The sequence below is a fragment of the Mirounga leonina genome, unplaced genomic scaffold (genome assembly GCF_011800145.1).
Source record: "Mirounga leonina isolate KUSES-001 unplaced genomic scaffold, KU_Mleo_1.0 Mir_170, whole genome shotgun sequence".
Lineage (NCBI taxonomy): Eukaryota > Metazoa > Chordata > Mammalia > Carnivora > Phocidae > Mirounga > Mirounga leonina.
The window spans coordinates 5,474,537-5,493,685 of NW_023270433.1; the positions used below are offsets into that span (position 1 = coordinate 5,474,537).

The 19,149-nt window shown below is 50.3% G+C and overlaps 2 protein-coding genes across 5 annotated transcripts in view; both read right to left on the reverse strand.

The window, feature by feature from the left end:
* Positions 1-2,006: 2,006 nt before the first annotated feature.
* EXOSC2 (exosome component 2) lies at positions 2,007-12,206 on the reverse strand. Of its 4 annotated transcripts, none has more exons than XM_035015607.1 (9): positions 11,752-12,199; positions 10,142-10,243; positions 8,421-8,466; positions 7,924-8,013; positions 6,777-6,908; positions 6,304-6,372; positions 4,806-4,982; positions 4,078-4,206; positions 2,007-3,162 (listed from the first exon to the last, which is right to left on the reverse strand). In XM_035015607.1, exons 1-9 carry the CDS (start codon positions 11,871-11,873, stop codon positions 3,082-3,084), a joined length of 948 nt encoding a protein of 315 aa, XP_034871498.1. In that variant the 5' UTR covers positions 11,874-12,199; the 3' UTR covers positions 2,007-3,081. The 4 variants fall into 4 exon arrangements, with proteins under 4 accessions (XP_034871498.1, XP_034871499.1, XP_034871500.1 ...); XM_035015608.1 differs by having other exon boundaries at positions 6,843-6,908; positions 11,752-12,196; XM_035015609.1 differs by lacking the exon at positions 4,078-4,206 and having other exon boundaries at positions 11,752-12,206.
* Positions 12,207-18,950: 6,744 nt separating this feature from the next.
* PRDM12 (PR/SET domain 12) overlaps positions 18,951-19,149 on the reverse strand; it is a 15,337-nt gene continuing 15,138 nt past the window's right edge. The window contains exon 6 of the mRNA XM_035016579.1: positions 18,951-18,954. Coding sequence (XP_034872470.1) covers positions 18,951-18,954 — 4 coding nt within the window. The remainder of the gene's footprint in view (positions 18,955-19,149) is intronic.

Consider the following 19,149-nt stretch of genomic DNA (forward strand, 5'->3'; position numbering starts at 1 on the left):
ATTCAGATGTTAGTTGGTTTAGCTTTGCTCTCTCACAAACTAACTTGGCTGGCAAACTCAGGCCTGACTTGATACGAATGATATACTTCACTCTTCAAACGTTCAACACCCTTGTTCCCCTTTATTCACACATGATCTTGTCCTGATTCACACATGATCTTGTCCTGTCTAGTTCTAATATTTATGCTTCTTGGGGAAAAGGTGAGAATTTGGGGAGGGAGGATAAGATGTTGGTGTCTTTCTATTCATGCTTTAATCATTTCCTGCACATCATAGTTCTCTAGTTTAGCTTAAAATTAGGCAATTGGATCAGAACTCTAATATGCATTTCTACAACTAATTCAACATTCATCGAGCCAGTGTGCCGAGTGCTGCCCTAGGTGCTGGTATACAACAGGGGGTGGGGAGACGCTCATCCCTGTCCTGAGGAGCATACATAGAGGGAGAAGCGATGAGCAAAATGGTAACAATCCAAAGGACTGGTCTCAATGCTGGAAATAAAATTTCTGGACCCACATTCTTTCACCAATAGTCCAACCCATTCTCTAAAGGGTTGCTATAGGATACCTCTCTAATGCTTAAGCCTACTCCTGATTCATAGCTAAGCTCAGTAGGAGCTTAATCAAGTCACTTTCTCTGAACCACTTTCTTCATTTCTAAGTGGAGGTCCTATCTGCTAACTATCAAAGTAGATCTTGTTTGGTCTTCTGCAGACTGAGATGATGCTTTAGGGGAGAGTGGAGAGGCCACCTGCACCTGATCTAAAGGTGCATCCCCAATCTCCACTTTCCACTCACCATCCTATTATAGGTGAACCCCAAGCCTAGACTACAGTATTTTCTAGAGATGCACTATACTCTTTTACTTCCTGTATAACACTGTAGGAGGATACCTTTGAGGACTTAAAAACTAAAATGCAGAGCTCAGCAAATGCCTGACGGTCAGAAATCAGCGTTACCAAATGTCGAATAAATCCCTTTAGGTTCACATATTCTCATTCAGTCTAACTTTGTCCTCACTTTTATAGAGCAAAGCAATCACAAGTTGCTACAGGGATTCGGCACCAGTGTAATAATTTCCCCTTACTCCATTTTTTAAGAACACCCACTGGAATTAACACTCGACAAGAGCGCCCTCTAGTGGGCCATGGAGAGATCATCCCCAAGAGGTGCTTTCAGACTGTTCTTTGTATCATTCCCATTGGGCAGGTGATTGCCATTCAGGACATACTGAATGAGCAGCAGAAGGCTGGCAGCCTGGGAGACCAGACCAAGCAAGAACAAACTTTCAGAGAGCTTACAAATGACCCCAGTCAACTAAACCAAATCAGGGACTTCGGCTTCCACCCTCTGCACTCCCTGCTCTCCTCCGGCCTTAGCATGTGCTCTAAAAACATGCCAAGTGAGCAAATCTAAAGTTGCACCACAGCCTATGGAATATTCGGCTGTCTGTAAGATACCTCTTGAGTAATGTTGTAAGGACAGGAAATACACCAGTAGTGAAGAGCCAAGCTGTATTTCAAAACTGTCAAACGCAGTGTTCAAAGTCACTGCCACTGAAACTGTCCAAGGTTTACGTTTTACTAGATGACCCGGCAGAGAGCAGTTAAGGCCTCCATCAGATTTTGTATCTGCTAAGCCCTCCTTCAACTGTACTCTGCTCCCAAGTATTACACAGGACACGGGGACAGAAACAGGGATGTTAAAGCCACATTTATAAATATATAAAAAATAGTTCACGTATTGTGAAATAAGATAGCACTTCATAGACTGCCTTTAAAAAAAATGCTTCCCCAAACCTGAATCAGAGTACCATTTTTAGACAGTCATTAGGAAAACCAATGCATGGGAATTCTAGCATTCCTCAGTGAGAACTTCAATCTCCTGTTTTTAACCCTAAATTATTTACTTATTTTTTTTTTAAAGATTTTTATTTATTTGTCAGAGAGAGAGAGCACAAGCAGGGGGAGCAGCAGCGGGAGAGGGGGGAGCAGCAGGCTCCTCACTGACCAAGGAGCCCGATGTGGGACTCGACCTGAGCCGACGGCAGATGCCTAACGACTGAGCCACCCAGGTGTCCCAACCCTGAATTATTCTAAAGTTAATGCATTACTACTTGACAGGAGGAAAACAGCTTTTCTTTACCCATGTGCATTTCTCTTACTGTTTTCGTGTTCCTCGGAAGCACCCTGAACATTCATTCTGTTATCACTAAATCAGCTTCTGACAAATCACCCTTAAAGGCAGGACAGATTATAGCAGCCTGGTGTAGACACTCGCATTTACCGCTAGAAGGAACATGCAGTGGGAAATAAGATTCCAACCAAGCAAAGGCTGCTTGGTTAACTTTATTCTTCCATTTGACTGTTGGGTTAATGTTATTAACTATACAGGCGCCTGGGTGGCTCAGTGGGTTAAGCGTTCAGGCTCTTGGTTTCAGCTCAGATCATGATCTCAATGTCATGAGACTGAGCCCTGCATTGGCTCTGTGCTGGGTGTGGAGCCTGCTTAAGATCCACGCTCCCCCACCCCTGCGCAAGCACGCTCCCTCTCTCTCAAAAAAAAAAGTTACTAACTATATTCTTCAATATCCTACTTGCGCTGCATAAGTGGGAACAGAGGCCAAAACAGGCAATTTGCAGGTCAGGGAGGCTGTGTTTTTTATAAGGGCAATTTCATGTGAAATTGTGAATTGATGGTGAGTGGAAGAAAAAGATTGTCCATATTATTCCAGAATGGGAGTCCACTTGGCTGAAACACTGTGTGCTTCTGAAGTCTTGAAACTTAAAAAAAAAAAAAAAGAAAAAAAGAAAGATAATAATAATAAAAATTTAAAAAACCAAAGGCCTGAAACTACCCGTAGCACGGTCTCTGCGGGCAACCAGAGGCGCCAGCAGCACTTCCCCAGGCTCTGCCCTCCAACAGGAGAACGCAGGTCTTTGGGCCAGAGGTAGCCCGATATAGGTCAGGTGACGAGTGTCAGTTCTCCACGGAGACACACATGGGACCACAAATCAGATTCTTCACTTTCAAGAACGGCTCCGGTCAGGTGTACACCGTCCCGTCCTTCAGATGTCTCTCCTCACCCCTCCTGTTCTAAAAGCCTCTGACGCGTTTCCATAACTACTTCCTCCATTATTTCTGGCTTTAAGAGGTCTTTGATCTAAAGAAGAAAAGAAAAAGGTGTTTGTTCAGAAAAGAAACCAACCATAAGCAGACATCCAAACGCAGAAACCAAGCATGGTTACCATAAACTTTCTATATTCCTTTCATTTTTAAGATTTAATTTATTTAAAGATTGTATTTATTTATTTGACAGAGAGAGAGCATGCGCACATGCACAAGCAGGGGGGAGCAGGAGAGGGAGGAGCAGGGAGCCCAATGCAGGGCTTAATCCCAAGACACTGACATCATGACCTGAGCCAAGGGCAGATGCTGAACGACTGAGCCACCCAGGCACCCCTAAGATTTATTTATTTTAAAGAACAAGAGCGAACACGTGAGCGGGGGGAAGGGCCAGAGAGAGAATTCCAAGCAGACTCTGCGCTGAACACAGAGCCCAACACGGGGCTCGATCCCATGATCCCAAAATCACAACCTGAGCCAAAATCAAGAGCCAGAAGCTCAACCAACTGAGCTATCCAGGCATCTCTCTATACTTGATTGGAGGCTAAGTACTGCAATCTGCTAGAACCAGCTTAATGAACGATCAAGATTCTCCCGTATACACAGCTGTCAGGAACAAAGACCTGATTCTTGGCATTCACTAAAAAGATAAAACTAAAATTGGGGATGGGAAGATGAAGTCCAGAGAGCTGCTGTTGTAAACTAGTCCTCCCCAGCACCTCCATCCCCCCAAGTCCTTCGAGTGACACTAGACACCGAGGATATTACAAGTGTCTTGGGGAAACTCTACCAACACTCAGTAGGGCTGCCCAGCAGATCCGTTCCCACTGCTGGACATGTGAAGCTGCTGGGAGATGTGCTTGCGATCCCAGAGGAAGCGCTGGAGCAGACGACCCCCCCCCGCCACTTACAGCGGGATGAGGAAGAGGGAGGGCGTGGCTGGAGCAGGTACCTGGTGCGGAAGGGATGCCTCGTAGCAATACAGGATGCTAGTGTCATACAGCATCATCCTCTGGGTGACCAGCGAGACGATGCAGTTCCGGAGCCGGGAGATCACCTCTCGGTCGGCGAGGGAGACGGGCTGTCAGCGGAGGCAGAGGGAAGCAGAACCAAAGTCAGGGAAGAGTCACGGCAAAGCGCAGAAATCATTTATAACTTGGACCCTATCACTCCGAGACTCCAAGCCCATCAACTGCTAACTCCAAGGGAGACTAGAAAGGCCCTCAGCTGCTGTAACCCTGCAACCTGCCATCCTGCCAACGGGGATCAAACCAGTTCCCGTTCCTTCTCCTTCAGAAAAGGAGAAGGCAAGACGATGTTCATGAAGACACCTCAAGGGAAACTCGAATTCCCTCAGACTACAGCAGTCGTACGGTTTAAAACCAGACAGCTCTTGGGGCGCCTGGGTGGCTAAGTCGGTTAAGCGTCCGACTTGGTTTCAGCTCAGGCCATGATCTCAGGGTTGCGGGATCGAGCCCCGAGTTGGGCTCTGCGCTCAGCGTGGAGTCTGCTTTTCTCCCTCTCCCGCCTCTGCTCATGCGTGCGCTCTCTCAAATAGATAAATAAATCTTTCAAAAGTAAAAAATTTTAAAACCTGAAACAGCCAGCTCCACCCGCCCCAGAAGCACAGCGAAGACTGAGCGCCGCTCCGCCCCGACAGCAGCCATGGTGTTTACACACCTCCAGGTTTGCAGTGAAGCCCCCCGCGTCCTCTTCTTTGTGCTCGGGTGTGGGGTAAATCCAGATGAAGCCGTTGCTACCAAGAATCACTGAGGCCCCACAGGGCAAATCATGGAAGTGAGTCTTCTGCCGTTTGACCAGGGAGGGGGAAACCTGGACCAACACCCCCTGGCCTAGCTAAAGAAATACAGCATAAACGAAGTCACTGGAGGGTCATGAGTAAAGCGCGTGAAAAGCAGACCACAGAACACACATCCTCATTACAGCGGAGTCGGGGCCACTCCCGTTAATGACTACAGTCACCTGTGTGTACACACAGGGTAATTACTCCCAGAGGACACTTGGGGACGCAGAGGTTGTTGACACACCCCAAGAGAAGGTGACTTTCAATACTCTTCTCTCATTCTCTCCCATTCTCATCATTATATTTGAATCTGGGGCTGGTGCGCTGGCAGAGTCAGGCAAGCTGGCGCTAATGAGGATGTGCGCCCGAGCCTCTTGTGGGCCCAGGTGCACCATTCTGTTCCACCTGGATCCCAGCCACCTACCCTGCCCGGACACGCGTGCCGCTGGGCAAGGGGAGTGGCCTACAGCTGGGTGCAAACCCATCCCTGGTGGGGGGGGGAGGGTCAGCCCCGAATTCCCATCCCGCGGAGGGAGGGTCTGCAGGACCAAGCCCAGGAAGGTCAGCACCCAGAGTGTAGCCGTGGCCCTGCTCCAGGGCTGCGCGCACGGCTGACTGGAGCCACTCCACAAGCGAACAGAAAATGAGAAGGTTCCGCCAGATAAAGCCCAGAGACTAATAAATCATAATCTGTTTTAGAGAAAGTATGCTGGCGTGGGGCCCCTGGCTCTCGGTTTCGGCTCGGGTCATGATCTCAGGTTTGTGGAATCAAGCCCCACGCGGGCTCCCCGCCCAGCGGGGAGTCTGCTTCTCTCCCTCGGCCCTCCCCTGCTCATGTGCACTCTCTCTTGCTAAAATAAGTGAATCTTTAAAAGAAAAAAAGTACGCTATCGTTAAAACAGTAAGAGCCTCAATAACGTAACTTCGTACAATCAGTGACATTTCATTTAGAGGCTCAAGTGGCAAACCAGTTTCTCCTAGTAATGACACCCAATTTATTGACTGGACATTTGTCTAGAGCCAGGGCCATCGGGTTTCAGTATGACCTCCCTTTGCTCCTAGTAGAGCCTCTCAGGCCTGGCCCCAGTACAAAGCGGCAGCGCCCCCGGGAGTGAGCCGAGCCAGCAGGGCGCGGGGCCCCTGGTCACAGGAGCTCTCCTGCCACAACAGTCTCCTCAGTAAGAAGAGAACAGGAGTTGTCGTCGGTGACAATGCTACTGACCCATGACCGCGTGAACCAGCCGCTCTGGGGACGCCAGCCTGTCCTGCTTAACTTCTGGGGCTCTTCAGGGCCGAATTCCAGAGAGCCCTGGGGATTCAGAAATGGATTCGAAGTCTCAGTCTGTATCCAGGAAAAGCAGGAGCCCAACTTACTTTGCCGTATTTCAGACTCCTCGTGTGCAGAGAGACAGCCCCATCGGAGAACACCGCCTGCACCTCCGCCTGGCCGGGGTGATAAAGGAACAAACACTCTCACGGCACCCGCCTTCCCTGGGGCCCTGGCCCCCCCCCTCCTTCCTTTCCTCCCATCCCCAACGGTCCCACTCGCAGCCTGACAGACCCGCAGGACAGCACCTCGACCTAACCTCTCCCCCTTGGTGCTCACGAATGTCTTGATGTGAACAACACCTTTTCTACTCCCTGCATAAGAAAATTGGAGTCTAGCTTAAAGCACGGGCCACCATAAGTGACAAAACCCCCAAAAATGACTGAGGCAGCAGGTCTGAACAAGGGCTGGAGAGTTCGGCTGGGTTAAGTGGATGGAGGAAGGCTGCAGCAGAGCCTGAGACACTTGATCTAGGATCCAGATCCCCGCCAGGACTACGTGTCTCCAGGAGGAGACATACGATCAAAGCCCCATTTCCCAGCTCCGTATAGAGCACAGAGACGCTGTAATCCAAGGTGCAGGATACACTGATAAGATCCCCTTCCTGCAAGAAACCTCTCATGGCCAGCTCGTCTTCTGCAGATCTTCTCCTCTGAAATACACAAAGCGATGACGTGACTTAAGTCAGATCCTACAGAAAGATCCCTGGAACCAGCCACAGTATTCAGACACTCGAGTAGGTAAGCAGTGTCACTCAAGGAATACCAGAGCGATCACCACCACTTTCCCTCGTACAGGCCTTCCCACAGCTCCTCCTCTCCCCCTCCTTTCTCTGCATAGTTTTCCAACTCCTTCCGTGCTACTGAAACCCCTCCCAATCGTGCCCAGCCTCCTTGTCCACACTCACCGTCCGTGGTAGCCCTCCCTGCTGCAGCAGGACCAGACTACCTATGGCTTGACTCTTATCTTTACTCACACATTTCCCGTGGTCTCAGACTCCCTGTGGAATTCCATCCATTCTTCAGGGATCCACTCTAACGCCCCTTTCCTACAAGCATCTCCCAGTGAAATCACTCACTCCTTCTGTATCACACGCTTGTTTATTCTTCGACTGTCAGGTATTTAGATCAGTTATCTCGCTTCCCCTGCTAATCTGTGCACTTTCAGGAACTCAGCCAAGCCTCCTTTATCTTGCATTCTCCAGAGAACCTAGCAGTGAGCCTCTCTGTACATACATGATGGATTGAAGAAAAACCACGGCATTTTACAAAAGGCTGCCCCTTAGGTATTGCAGTTGTCTGGAATAACCAAATGCCATTCAATTGACAAGAAGCTAATCTAAACACAACTTTTCAAGGGACACCATCACTATGCAAAGCTGATACACCCAGAAAAGGAAAATGAGCACCAAGCACCTGAGAGCTTCTCTTCCAACTCTCTTTTGGGATCACACCCCACGGCCATTCCAGATCCTATCACATACCAACTGCTGCTTATGTTGGGAGGCCCGGACCAAGTGAAAATGTGTACATCCAGGCAGCAAACCTCACAGCAGACAAACAAGAGTAAAAGAGGCAACCTCAGCATAAAGCAGAGTTCTCCACTGGTGCAACGGACCCCAGAACTTTCGCTAGCAAATTCTACAGTACCAGCATGGAGACCCTTACCAACTCTCCTCCAGGAAGGTTCATGGATGACAGAAGCAAGACCGAATCCAGCCTAGAGTTGGTCTCCACCTTCCACCTCTTCTGTTGAACCTACAGAGAAATTTCACAGTTGGACACAGACTCCAGGGGCAAGAGCTCACATCGTCAGTGACCAATAATCCCCAATACAACAAGCCAACTGTTCACATCAAAGGGCACATAAGGGGCGCCTGGGTGGCTTAGTCGGTTAAGTGTCTGCCTTAGGCTCAGGTCCTGGGATCAAGCCCCATGGGGCTCCGTGCTCAGCAGGGAGTCTGCCTCTCCCTCTCCTTCTGCTCCTCCCCAACCCCACCTGTGCTCTCTCAAATAAAAAAATAAAATCTCTTCAAGGGGGGGGCATGTAAGAGTCAAATGCAATGAATGCCCCATTTGCATAACTACAGATAGAATGACTATCCCATTCATTCAATCACCAGCTTGCTTTTACTTTGTAAAAACCAACATGATATCTACTTTACCTCTGTGATTCTCCCCACCACAATGTCTCCTACTTCACCATTATATCTGAAAGATAAAACAGGTCATCCATCAGTGAACAGACCTTATTACAAGACTAAGCACCACTGGAGATTTCAGTTCAACAGGATGAGGGCCTGGATTAGGCACCATGCTGAAGTATGGTAAATTCACATACTATGCTTTTCCGACTTATTTCCAAGAACCGAGAACTTCAAACATTCCTACGTGTATAAAGTCTCCATTAACTATTCTTGGACAAACCATTTATTCCAAGTAGTTCCTTAAGCCTGAAACCCCTGTTTTGTTAATTACATGACACTGATAACCATGGAATATTTCCCGGGGGGATCTGGAGCACAGATGGCTTCTGCATCAGCAAAGGAGGAGGAAGAGGAGACTGAGACAGGACCCCACTCAATCCAGTCCACTCACAGTCTCCCCCACCCACAGGGAGCTCAGCTCCGGCCCCTGTGCTAGTTCCTTATCCCAATTCTAATCATTATGTCTTCCATGCTGAAGGCTCCAGCCGTGGACCTCTTCTCCGTCAGCCCACACTCACCTCTTGCTGAGCTCATCCAATCTAATGGCTTTAAACACCACTGATGACTATGCCATTTCTGAATTCCAGACTCTAGTCAACTGCTGGCTACCTAGCATCTCTATTTACATGACTATTAGCCATTTCCAAATGTCTCCAACCTAAAGAAAAGCTTTCCAGCAGCTCCCTCCCCAGCCCCCATCACAAACTGGTCCTCTCCCAGCCAGCAGGGTCTCAGTAAATGGCAACACCATTCCTCCAGTTGCTCAAGCCAAAAATCTTGGGAGTCCTTGGAGGAACGCTTGATTTCTCTCTCTCTCTCTCTCACTCCAGGACAAGTGCAGCAGCTGATCCTACTGGCTCTACCTTCAAAATATACACAGAAAAAAAAGGCATCCAAATTGGGAAAGGAAAAAGTAAAACTATCTCGATTCACCGACATGGTCCTATATATGGAAAAGCCCAAAGAATACAAAATCCAATACCCTTAGGTGAAAAACAAAACAAAAAACTCAGAACACAAAATGTATGCAGAATCAGCCATTACTCCCCACTTCTACTGCTCCCTTAGTCCAAGCCACCATTATTTTAGATGATGAAAACAGTCCATGAAGTCTCCCTAAGCCTGCCCCTGTTCCCCCTCAATCCCTCCCAGCAGCCGGTGATATTAAGACATAAGTCAGATCATGTCCCTCCTCTGCTCCACCCCTTCCAGGGGTGGCCTAGGCTACATAAAGTGGAAGACAAAATGCTTATCAAGGCAGGCTGCCCACCTCGGCTCTGTCTGCATCTGCCCCTACACTCCCCCCCCCTTGCTCACTCCGTTCCAGCCCCACCAGCTTCCTTTCTGGGGCTAACCTTTACTGAGCTCTTCGAGGTAGCAGGCCCTGTGCTAAGTACTTTACATGTCCCGTTTCAATGAATTCTAACAAAAATCCTACAAGATGGATCATGCTATTACCCTCATTTTGCAGAGGAGGTGGCCAAAGTTTGGAGAGATCGAGTAATGTGAGGAAACCTCTGAAGCCCACACTTACCTATAGTCACCTGTATCCTTTCTATAGTCATGTTCAAAATCGCAGACCTACTGAATGATAAAGCAGGCGGGGGGCGGCGGGGGGGGGTATGTTCCTGGCTGTATAACATGAATGACACAAGAGAATACACACCTTTTGTTCTCACCTGGTTTTCAAAGCTTTCACACAGATCAACTTGTTTACCCTCTCCACTGAGCCAGCCACAGATGCAATGAGCTTCTCTTCCCCCATGTAAGTTCCATGGCCCCTGTTTTAAGAGTAGGATACAAAGGATACAAGGGTAACTCTTGAGATGACCTCTCCCTTCAAGAACAATATATTCCTAACAGGCTCCTCCTACTTTAAAGCCTGGCTTTTCTCTGTCCCCGAACACTCCTTGAGACAGCTGCATAGACATCTCCCCTTGTCTTACTCAAGTCTACTCAAATGTCACTTTCTCCATCAGGCCTACCTTGATTACCCCATTTAAAACAGTCACCCATCCTGCTGCCACCACCCCCACCATATTCCCAACCACATTCCACTTACCCTGCTCAACTTTGCATTTTCCCCACTGAATTTATCACCAAACATACTAACTTGTTTGTTGTGCTTATTGTTTATTATCTGTCTGTCTCTGTCGAAATATAAACTCCACCGCGACAGAGATTTCCCTACTTTGATCACAGCTGTACTCCAACCGCACGTAATACAAATATATGCTGAATTCATGAAGGACTGACACTTTAAGATTCCTTCGGATCCAATAACCTCAAACTAAAACGTTAAAGAGCAATATTATAAATGCTGTACCCCCACCACCAAAAGGCTGAAATACTACTAGTGTTTATCTACGATAGTGATACAATGGTGAGTTTTGCTTTTCTTCTTCTTCTTCTTTTTTTTTTTTTTTTGAGAAAGAAAGAGGAGGGGGAGAGGCAGAGAGGGAGAAAATCCCAAGCAGGCTTCACACCCAGCGTGAAGCCTGGGGAGGCGGGGGTTGCATGGGCTGGATCGCAGGACCCTGAGATCACACCTGAGCTATAATCAGGAGTCAGACGCTTAACCGAGTGAGCCACCCAGGCACCCCGCTTCTTTTCTTAATTTTTTCTTATTTAATTCTCATTTCCCTACCAAATAGTTACTGTTATTATCACTATCTAACAGATAAGAAAACTGACCTTGGAGAGGAAATACAACTTATAATATGTGATGGTGCAGGGCTGAAACCCCAACTGTCTGGCTCAAGAGTCTGCTCTCTTAACTACACATATCGTACTGCCTTCGGATTCAAAATGTAGATTTGGGTGCATGGAGCACAATATATTGTGTATGCCCTAAGCCCAAACAATTACTGATTTCAAAACCGAGCACCTGGCTAAGAGATGTCGCCGAGAGAAGAGGCCACGTCAGGAATGCCCACTGTCCCCTCATCTGAAAACTGGAAAGAGGCCCCTGCTCCTAACCCTCCCCGCCCAGTGTTGCAGGTCTCCAACGAAGAAGGCGAGGAAGGCTCAGAGATCAGGGCCCGAGACGGAGAACCCAGGAGTCGTTGACACCAGAGGTTAGGAGAGAAGGGTTTCCAGGGACTGAGGCAAACGCAGACGGGGACACACAGGTGCACAGAATAAGAAGCCCGAGGACTGGGAAACAAGGGAGCTGGGATGCTCAGCTGTGCCCTGCGTCCCGCGGGTACTCAGATGCAAGGGAACAGAGGCCACGTGCACAGCCCAGCGGCCGCCCTTTGGGGCCCCGAGTCCCCAGGTCCCCACGTACCGCATGAATCCCGTGTCCGTGGTGATCGTGTCCCCCGGAACCACCAGATGTTTTTTAGTATCGCGGCCCACGCTCTCGCTAAGAGGCTTGCGAGCCACGGGAAGCCTCATCTCCATCGCCATCTTGGCGCCAAAGAATGGCGCAGGCGCAGTCCGGCCGGGAACCGCGACTTCCGCCTCGGCCGTTCCCGGCCTTCGCGCGGAGGGGCGGGGCAGGGCGGGCCTCAGAGCACTCGCCAATGGGAACGCACAGCCTGGCGGCCATGTTGACTACTGGCAACCATTTGGCTAACATGAAGGGAATGAGGGAGCCAAGTTGCCATTTTTACTATTGGTAAGGCCGTACCTGTGAAATAATGAGATCTCAGGTTGCGTGGCGTTTGATTTTTTACCAAAAATATCTCGTAATCATCATCCCATTTATGGTTTACCAGAGTCAGAGATCATTGAGAAATGGGCCTATGAGTTTCCTTCCAACTCTAAGTTGCTAAAATGTGGTTCTTTGGTATGAGAGAGCTCAGGAGGTTGGGGAGGTGGGATCTACAGAAGACACGAGTTGGAAAGAAAAAAGAGGCCCTTTTCATACTGTTCCTGGTAGCCCCAGTATTCTACTTTACTGCCTCCTCGTGGGTGCTGGCTCAGTACCAACCAACCACCTCTACCCCCAAACAGTGTTCCAGGTGCTGATTCTGTTCTTTCTTAATAACTTCTTTTGAATGAGCTGATTTACTCTAACTTAAAAATAAAGCTGCCTAAGAGAATATGCAAACCTTGCAAAGCAGGCCTATTTTGTAGGGAGGGCAGGTGCACACATAATACAAAGATATGGGCTTATATTTACTCATACAACAAATTGAGCACTCTCTGTGTGCCAGGAGCTGTTCTAAGGATTCCATGGTGGACAGACAGATGTATATGTGGCTTTATCCCCATGTCCAGTTTACTTTTTAAAAATATTTTATTTATTTATCTGAGAGAGAGCAAAAGCGAGAGAGATCACAGAGGGAGAAGGAGAAGCAGACGCACCGCTGAGCCGAAAGCCTGATGTGGGGCGCAATCCCAGGACCCCAAGATCATGACCTGAGCCGAAGGCAGACGCTTAACCGACTGAGCCACCCGGGTGCCCCCTCCACATCCTATTTAATAGGAGCATTTCCCTCCTCCCTTCTCCCTGCCTCCCACTACCCTCTCCCTCCCCCTTGCCCTGCGTGATTTATAGCATCCACAACAAACTGTGTTTCAACCTCAGGGAATTGGAGCTGATGATTATGCACAGGGATCCTAAAGAGGATTAGATAACTTGCATCAGCCTCACACACTACGCTCAGTAAATCGGGTCCACTGCCTCCTAAAGATCCATCAGATCAGTTGTTTGCTAAACCTCCAAAAGGACAACATTTCTTTTTAAGCAAAGCTCACAACTACATCTGTCAAGAAAGCCAATCCTGCAAGGCAGTCAAGGATATAAATTCTAGGGCTCCATGGGGCATCCGAAGGTCAGACAATGGCCCTCCTGCATGGAGGAGGTGATAGAGCTACAAAAGTGTGAGTTGAGTCTGGCTTCCGCCATAAGAGGGCAGTGGTGTCCTTTGAGCCAGGGTAGCCCAGCCGGCTAGGGAGCTAGGCCTGGGAGGGCCCCTAGACCAAGAGTAGGGTACTCTTGACATCATCCACTTTCATCCCAGAAGGGACGGACAAAACCTCCGCCCCTCCCATTCTCACAGCACCCACATTTACGAGCCTACACTTGATCTTAGCCAAAAGGCCGAGAAGCGATCCACATTTACCGGGCCTGTCACAGCGTTGGGATTATGAACACTGTCTAAGTGTAGTGTCGGATTCAGTGTCTGTTGAGAGCTGGCTTCCTGGTTCACAGACAACTGACTTCTCGCTGTTTCCTCGTATGGCCCAGAAGGGGTGAGGGGAGTCTCTGGGGTGTCTTTTATAAGGCACTAATCCAATTTACAAGGGCTCCACCCTGGTGAACTAATCACCTCCCAAAGGTCCCACCTCCTCATACCATTAACTTGGGGGTTAGGATTTCAACACATGAATTTAGGAGGGACACATTCAGTCCACTGCAGATACGTTTTTTAATAGCGGAAGCAACTAAGGGCCAAAAGGGACTAATATTCACAGAGTGCTTGGTGGCAGGGCCAATGTTCCTTCCCACTGCACCTGCTTTACCCCAAAGCCTGCACCATTTACCGAACACTTCTCCAGGGCCTTGTCCTTTGCTGAATGCTTTACAAACACATGCTACTTATTCCTCACACTTGGCCCATCTTGGAGGTAAGAATTGCTATTCCTGGCGGTCCCTTGGGGTCTCTGAATCCCACAACAGACCTGCAATTGGGACTGGCACCCGAGACTCCAGACTCCCCACCAGAGCTCCTCTCTGTGCAACAGACTTGCTTCTTCATACCACACCGGGCAACCGGGCACCCGGGAACAGTGCGCATCCCAGAGGGGCTTATTAGGAATATGGATGCCTCAGGGCGCCTGGCTGGCTCAGTTGGTTAAGCGTCTGCCTTAGGCTCAGGTCATGAACCCTGGGGTCCTGGGATCGAGCCCCGAATTGGGCTCCCTGCTTTGCAGAAAGCCTGCTTCTCCCTTTCCCTCTCCCTCTGCCTGCCGCTCCCCCTGCTTGTGTGCTCTCTCTCTCTGTCTGTCAAATAAATAAATAAAATCTTAAAAAAGAAAAAAGAAAAAAGGAATATGGATTCCTGAGCCCAAACTTGGGCATTGAGGTGCTACAAAGGTGGGGTCTTGGAAGCCTGTGAGCATGTGTTTAACTCCCTCAGTGATTTTAATGGCCTCTCAGGTCTAACATTCATCAGTTCCCCCCACATCCATCTACCTCCCATCTGTGCACTTTCCTCAGGCCACTCAGTCATGTCTCACCTGGGCACCACCTCCAGGCTGGTTCTACATTTGCCCCTCCTACCATCCAATCTCCAAAGAGCAGCCAGAGTGAGCTTTTAAAAAACACATCAGGTTAAACCACTTCCTGGCTTAGAACACTTCTGGCAGCTTCCCTTTACACCAAGAATAAAATCCAAACTCGTCTTCGCCTGGCCCCGTCTCTGAGCTCGCTCTCCTCCTAACCCAACCCCTTACTCCTTCCACTGCAGCCAGATGCGCTGGTCTCACCTGCGTTCCATACACACCGCTCTGGTCGCCACCCCAAGATCAGGGCACTTGGGGCGCTCTTGGCATGGAATTCTCTTCCCCTAGGTCTTGGTGGGGCTGGCTGCTTCTCACACAGACCTCAGGTCAACTATCACCTCCTCAGAGAAGCCTTCCCTGACCACCTTTTCCGGAATAATCCTCGGTCCCTTTTTTATCACTTGATCTTGTCTCCTTTCTTGTCACTGAATGTTCTTGTGTGTTTGCTTATTTATTGCGGACTTCCTCCACTAGAACACGAGTACTCCAAGAACCGGGGGCTTTATGCTTTTTGTTCATTGTGTCTCAGTGCTTGGAACTGAGGCCCCTTCCAGGGTTAGCCATTCCCTAGAGAGAGTAAATAACCGGCCCTCCTGTAGGGGGCTCACTCTGGGCCACGCTCCACCTGCCCTAATCCCGCCTGGGCCAGGTACCAGACAAGCAGGGACAGGTTCTCGGGGCACTTGTCTTTGAAGCCCTGCACTAACATGCAAGACGTCTGATTTCGACGAGGCAGCCACGTTGCAGAAGCAGTTGGCAAGGGTGCTAATCCGCCACCATCCAGAACTTGCCCCACTAGCCACAGACATACATCCCAGTAGGCCAGCTCTGAGGTGGGAAGGAAGCTGAAAGTTTGGGATATCTGTTCGTCCATTTCAAGAGATCCAAGGATAATGGACACAGCAAAGGGTAGGAGAAGAGGGGGGTGGACAGCTGCCTCAGATGCCCTCTGGGGGAATGCCCAGTGGGGTGGGTGGCAAAAGAAGCTACAACCCTTCTCACCCACCAAAGGCATCCCTGCATTAACAAGAGCTTCCATTTATTGAACACTTAACTTTGTGCCAGGCACCAGGCCACATGCTTTATTTGTTTATATACATTATCCCACTTTATCCTCACAACATTCTTTTCCATTTGAGGAAACTGAAGCACAGAGCCGCTAATTGACTTGCCTCAGGTCACACAGCGAGTGAAGGGCGGGGCAGAGTTTCAAACCCAGACCCGGTGGCCTCTATCTAGAATCCTCCACTCCTGGAGTTCCTGAACCACGCAGTAAGATGAGAAAAAGAAAGAAAAGGCATCTTGATTGGAAAGGAAGAAGTAAAACTGTCTCTATTCATAGACAACATGATCGTGTACATCGAAGTCCTAAGGAATCTCCAAAAAAGCTTCTAGAATGAGTAAGCGACTTTTGCAAGGCTGAAGAATACAAGGTCTATATACGGTGCCGGTCCGCACTGCATCCCTGTGGGATATGCAGAAAGCCCTGACTCTGTGGGTTGACTGGGATGTGGTTGGCCTACTGGTCGTAAGCATGGCTTCTAGGGTCAGCGGCCGTGGCGAAAACGGCTCTGCTACTCGTGGCTGGGTGACATGGGCAAATGATTTACTCTCTAGCTCAGTTTTCTTCTACTTCAAATGGATATTAATAGTGCATCAGGGAGGAAAAAAGAGCATCAGCTTCATGGGCTTGTGGGGAGGATTCCCAGAATAAATGCATTTAAATCCCTAAGGCCAGAAACTGCTGTGGTGTTCGCATGCCTTTGTGGGGAGGAGGGGGGGTGCACTCCGTGGAAAGGGGCCTGAGGCGTCTGCTGGGAATGCAAGCACGGTGAGAGCTCAGGCCTTTAGTATCAGGCCTCCCAGCAGCGTGCAATTCTTCAGGACCCCCGTTCCTCTCTGCTCATCCTTGGATCTCCGGCGCCCGCACGCTTGTGTAGGTCTGCGGCAGGCAGAGCAAATGCACTTTAGCCTGCAATTACAGCCTGCTGCCACCAGGTGGGTTCTGGAGCCCGGGCTGTGGACCCTGCGCTCAGTAGCGGGGACTTCACAGAATGGAATTAGCTACGGAGAGCCATGTAGATTTTTGATCAAGGGCCCTACTGACTTCTCTGAAGTCTGACTCCTGAAGGAAGCCAGCATTACTCTCTGGAGGCACGGCATGTGGGCCAGGAGGGTGTTTAACTCTACTGGTCAGCATCCAGGAGAAAGGGGATTCAGCTTTGTTTATGGAAACAAGAGGCCTCCTGTGGGGCCTGCAATGGGGGGAAGGTAATACCGGGGGCCCCTGGAGGCATCAGAAGCCTAGTGGTGAGGTTTCAAAGGAGAGGCGAGGTTGGAGACAGGGGAGGAGGAGTAACCAGGGTGACTTACCCTGCTTACCCTAGGGAGGAAACCCCAGATGGGCCTTGCAAATGAACACATCAAGTGTACATCTCTACCTGTGCCCCCATCTGCCGGGGTACAAGACCAGTCCCCAAAGTATGGGGGTCTTCGGGAGCACCTGAAGCTCCAAATGGGGATGGTCTTTATAAAAGTGCGAGTTCAAGTGTCTTCATGTGTGCGTGTGTGAGCTCATGTGCACACACACGGCTAAATGAGGATGCACAGAGGTGTGCCTGGACGATGCCAGTGGGTTGGAAAGGCGACCCTCCCAACTAGCACGTATTGGGGTACAGGTGTGAACTCACACTCCCCAGTGTGCACACCTCCTCCTGGCCAGGAGGCACTGGGTAGGAGAGCCAGGGCCTGGCCCTGCACTGAAGGCCTTCCTCCTCTTTCCTCTTCCTCGGGGACGCTCTGGAAATGGGGACCCAGAGCATTTGGAGATTCTAGGCATTGGGAGGGCACTTAGTGGCCATCCTGGTCCACCCCATGGGCTGCTTGAATTCTCTTAAATTGTTCATGAAAAAGAAAAAAGAAAAAAAAAGTAAGTAAAGATTTGGGGGAAGTAACAAAGTGGGACACCAGGATTTGAGAGTCCAGCTGGAAGCATGAAGAATATGCCCAACCCCTTCAAAGATTTCCGGTTGCTTTGCACTGTGGCCATCTCTTTAGGAGCTGACGGAGAATTTTCCTCGGGGAGGGCACAATGGTGACTTTCAAAAGCAGTGAAACAACTCTGCCCAACCCCTCTCCAGTTTCTAGGCACTTTTCATATTTCCTTTTCATGCAGATAAATGTGTCGACCCCTTCAGATGCTAAGTGATAAATGATCCAAGTAATTTTTATTTTAGAATACAAGAGAGGTACAAATGTATTTACAGGTGTACATATACAATCAAATAATATATATCACAGTTTCGTAAATATCATTTTAGATAAATATTTACAAAGTTAAAGTGACCATTTTCTGGAAGTAGAACACAGTTTCTTGAAAACTCTATACATTTTATACTTTTCATTATTATTATAGCTTCTTTATTTTACAAAACGCCTTACGGGACTTCTGGAACATGACTGCAAGGTGGGACAGGCGACACCAGAGGGCGCCCACCGCCAGAGTTTGGGGAGACTTGGGAGGAGGCAAGGGAGGGAGTGGGTGGGCGGGGCGGAACGCCCCCCCCCCCCCCCCCCCCCCCCCCAGCAGGATCCCGCACTGCTTGGAAGTGCTTTCCCCGTGGAGAAGCCGGTCTTGCCCTCCTCCCGCAGGAGTGTGGCCAGGAGGGGAAGGGAAGCTTCTCCTTAAGCGAGAAGTCAGATGAAGAGGAGGAGGCATGGCTCCACCTTTCTCATTTTACGGATGGGGAAAGGGGAAACTGAGGCCCTAAGAGGAGCAGGGCCTTGCCCGGGTACCCCAGTGGATTTCCGTTGGCCCTCGCGCTCAGCCTGCCCGGCACACTGCACAGTGTTCGTGCCTCGTCCCTGCCCGGGAGCCGGCTTTGGGGGTAAGGTGGCCAGAAGGAGAGAAGGGCCCGCCTGCCAGGGAAGAGCAGGTCTCGGGTCTCTCCTGGCTGCCCCAGAGCCCCGCCCGCCCCCAACTCTCAAGATCAAGTCCGTGACTCCCGACACCGCGGGGCACCAGTCCCAAGAGGCGGCCGGAGGGGCCGTGCGCACACCGGCCCGCCCCCGCCCCCGGCTCCCCGCCCCCGCTGAGGCCCTGCCACCCCCGAGGGACGCCAGCCCCGGCGGCCTGCTCGACAGGTGTGCCAGAGCGCCCCCGACGCCGGGCGTGGGGACCCCCGAGGAGGAGGCGGCCGAGCAGCCGCACCAGCTGGGTGGCCTGCAAAGGGACGCTGCCCTTCGGTGTCCTCACCTGCGAGATGGAGCGAAGACTGTATGCCTAGGGGTTCACTTGCGGGGCGCACCTACAGCGCCGGGCGCCGGGCCGTCTGCCGCCGGGGGGTGCGGGCGGTCGCGTGAGGCGAGAGCAGCCCAGGGCCCCGCCCGCGGGCCGGAGGCGGGAGGCGGGGCGCGCGGGCGCGCGGAGGCGGGGCGCGCGGGCGCGCGG

Excerpts from the sequence above, each read along its gene's own strand:
- EXOSC2 (XM_035015607.1), bottom strand. The coding sequence starts at position 11,873 with ATGGCGATGGAGATGAGGCTTCCCGTGGCTCGCAAGCCTCTTAGCGAG. Across the intron at positions 8,467-10,141 it reads GTGAAAGCTTTGAAAACCAG|ATATAATGGTGAAGTAGGAG; the intron begins GTGAGAACAAAA and ends TTTATCTTTCAG. Across the intron at positions 4,983-6,303 it reads GGAGTCTGAAATACGGCAAA|CTAGGCCAGGGGGTGTTGGT; the intron begins GTAAGTTGGGCT and ends GTATTTCTTTAG.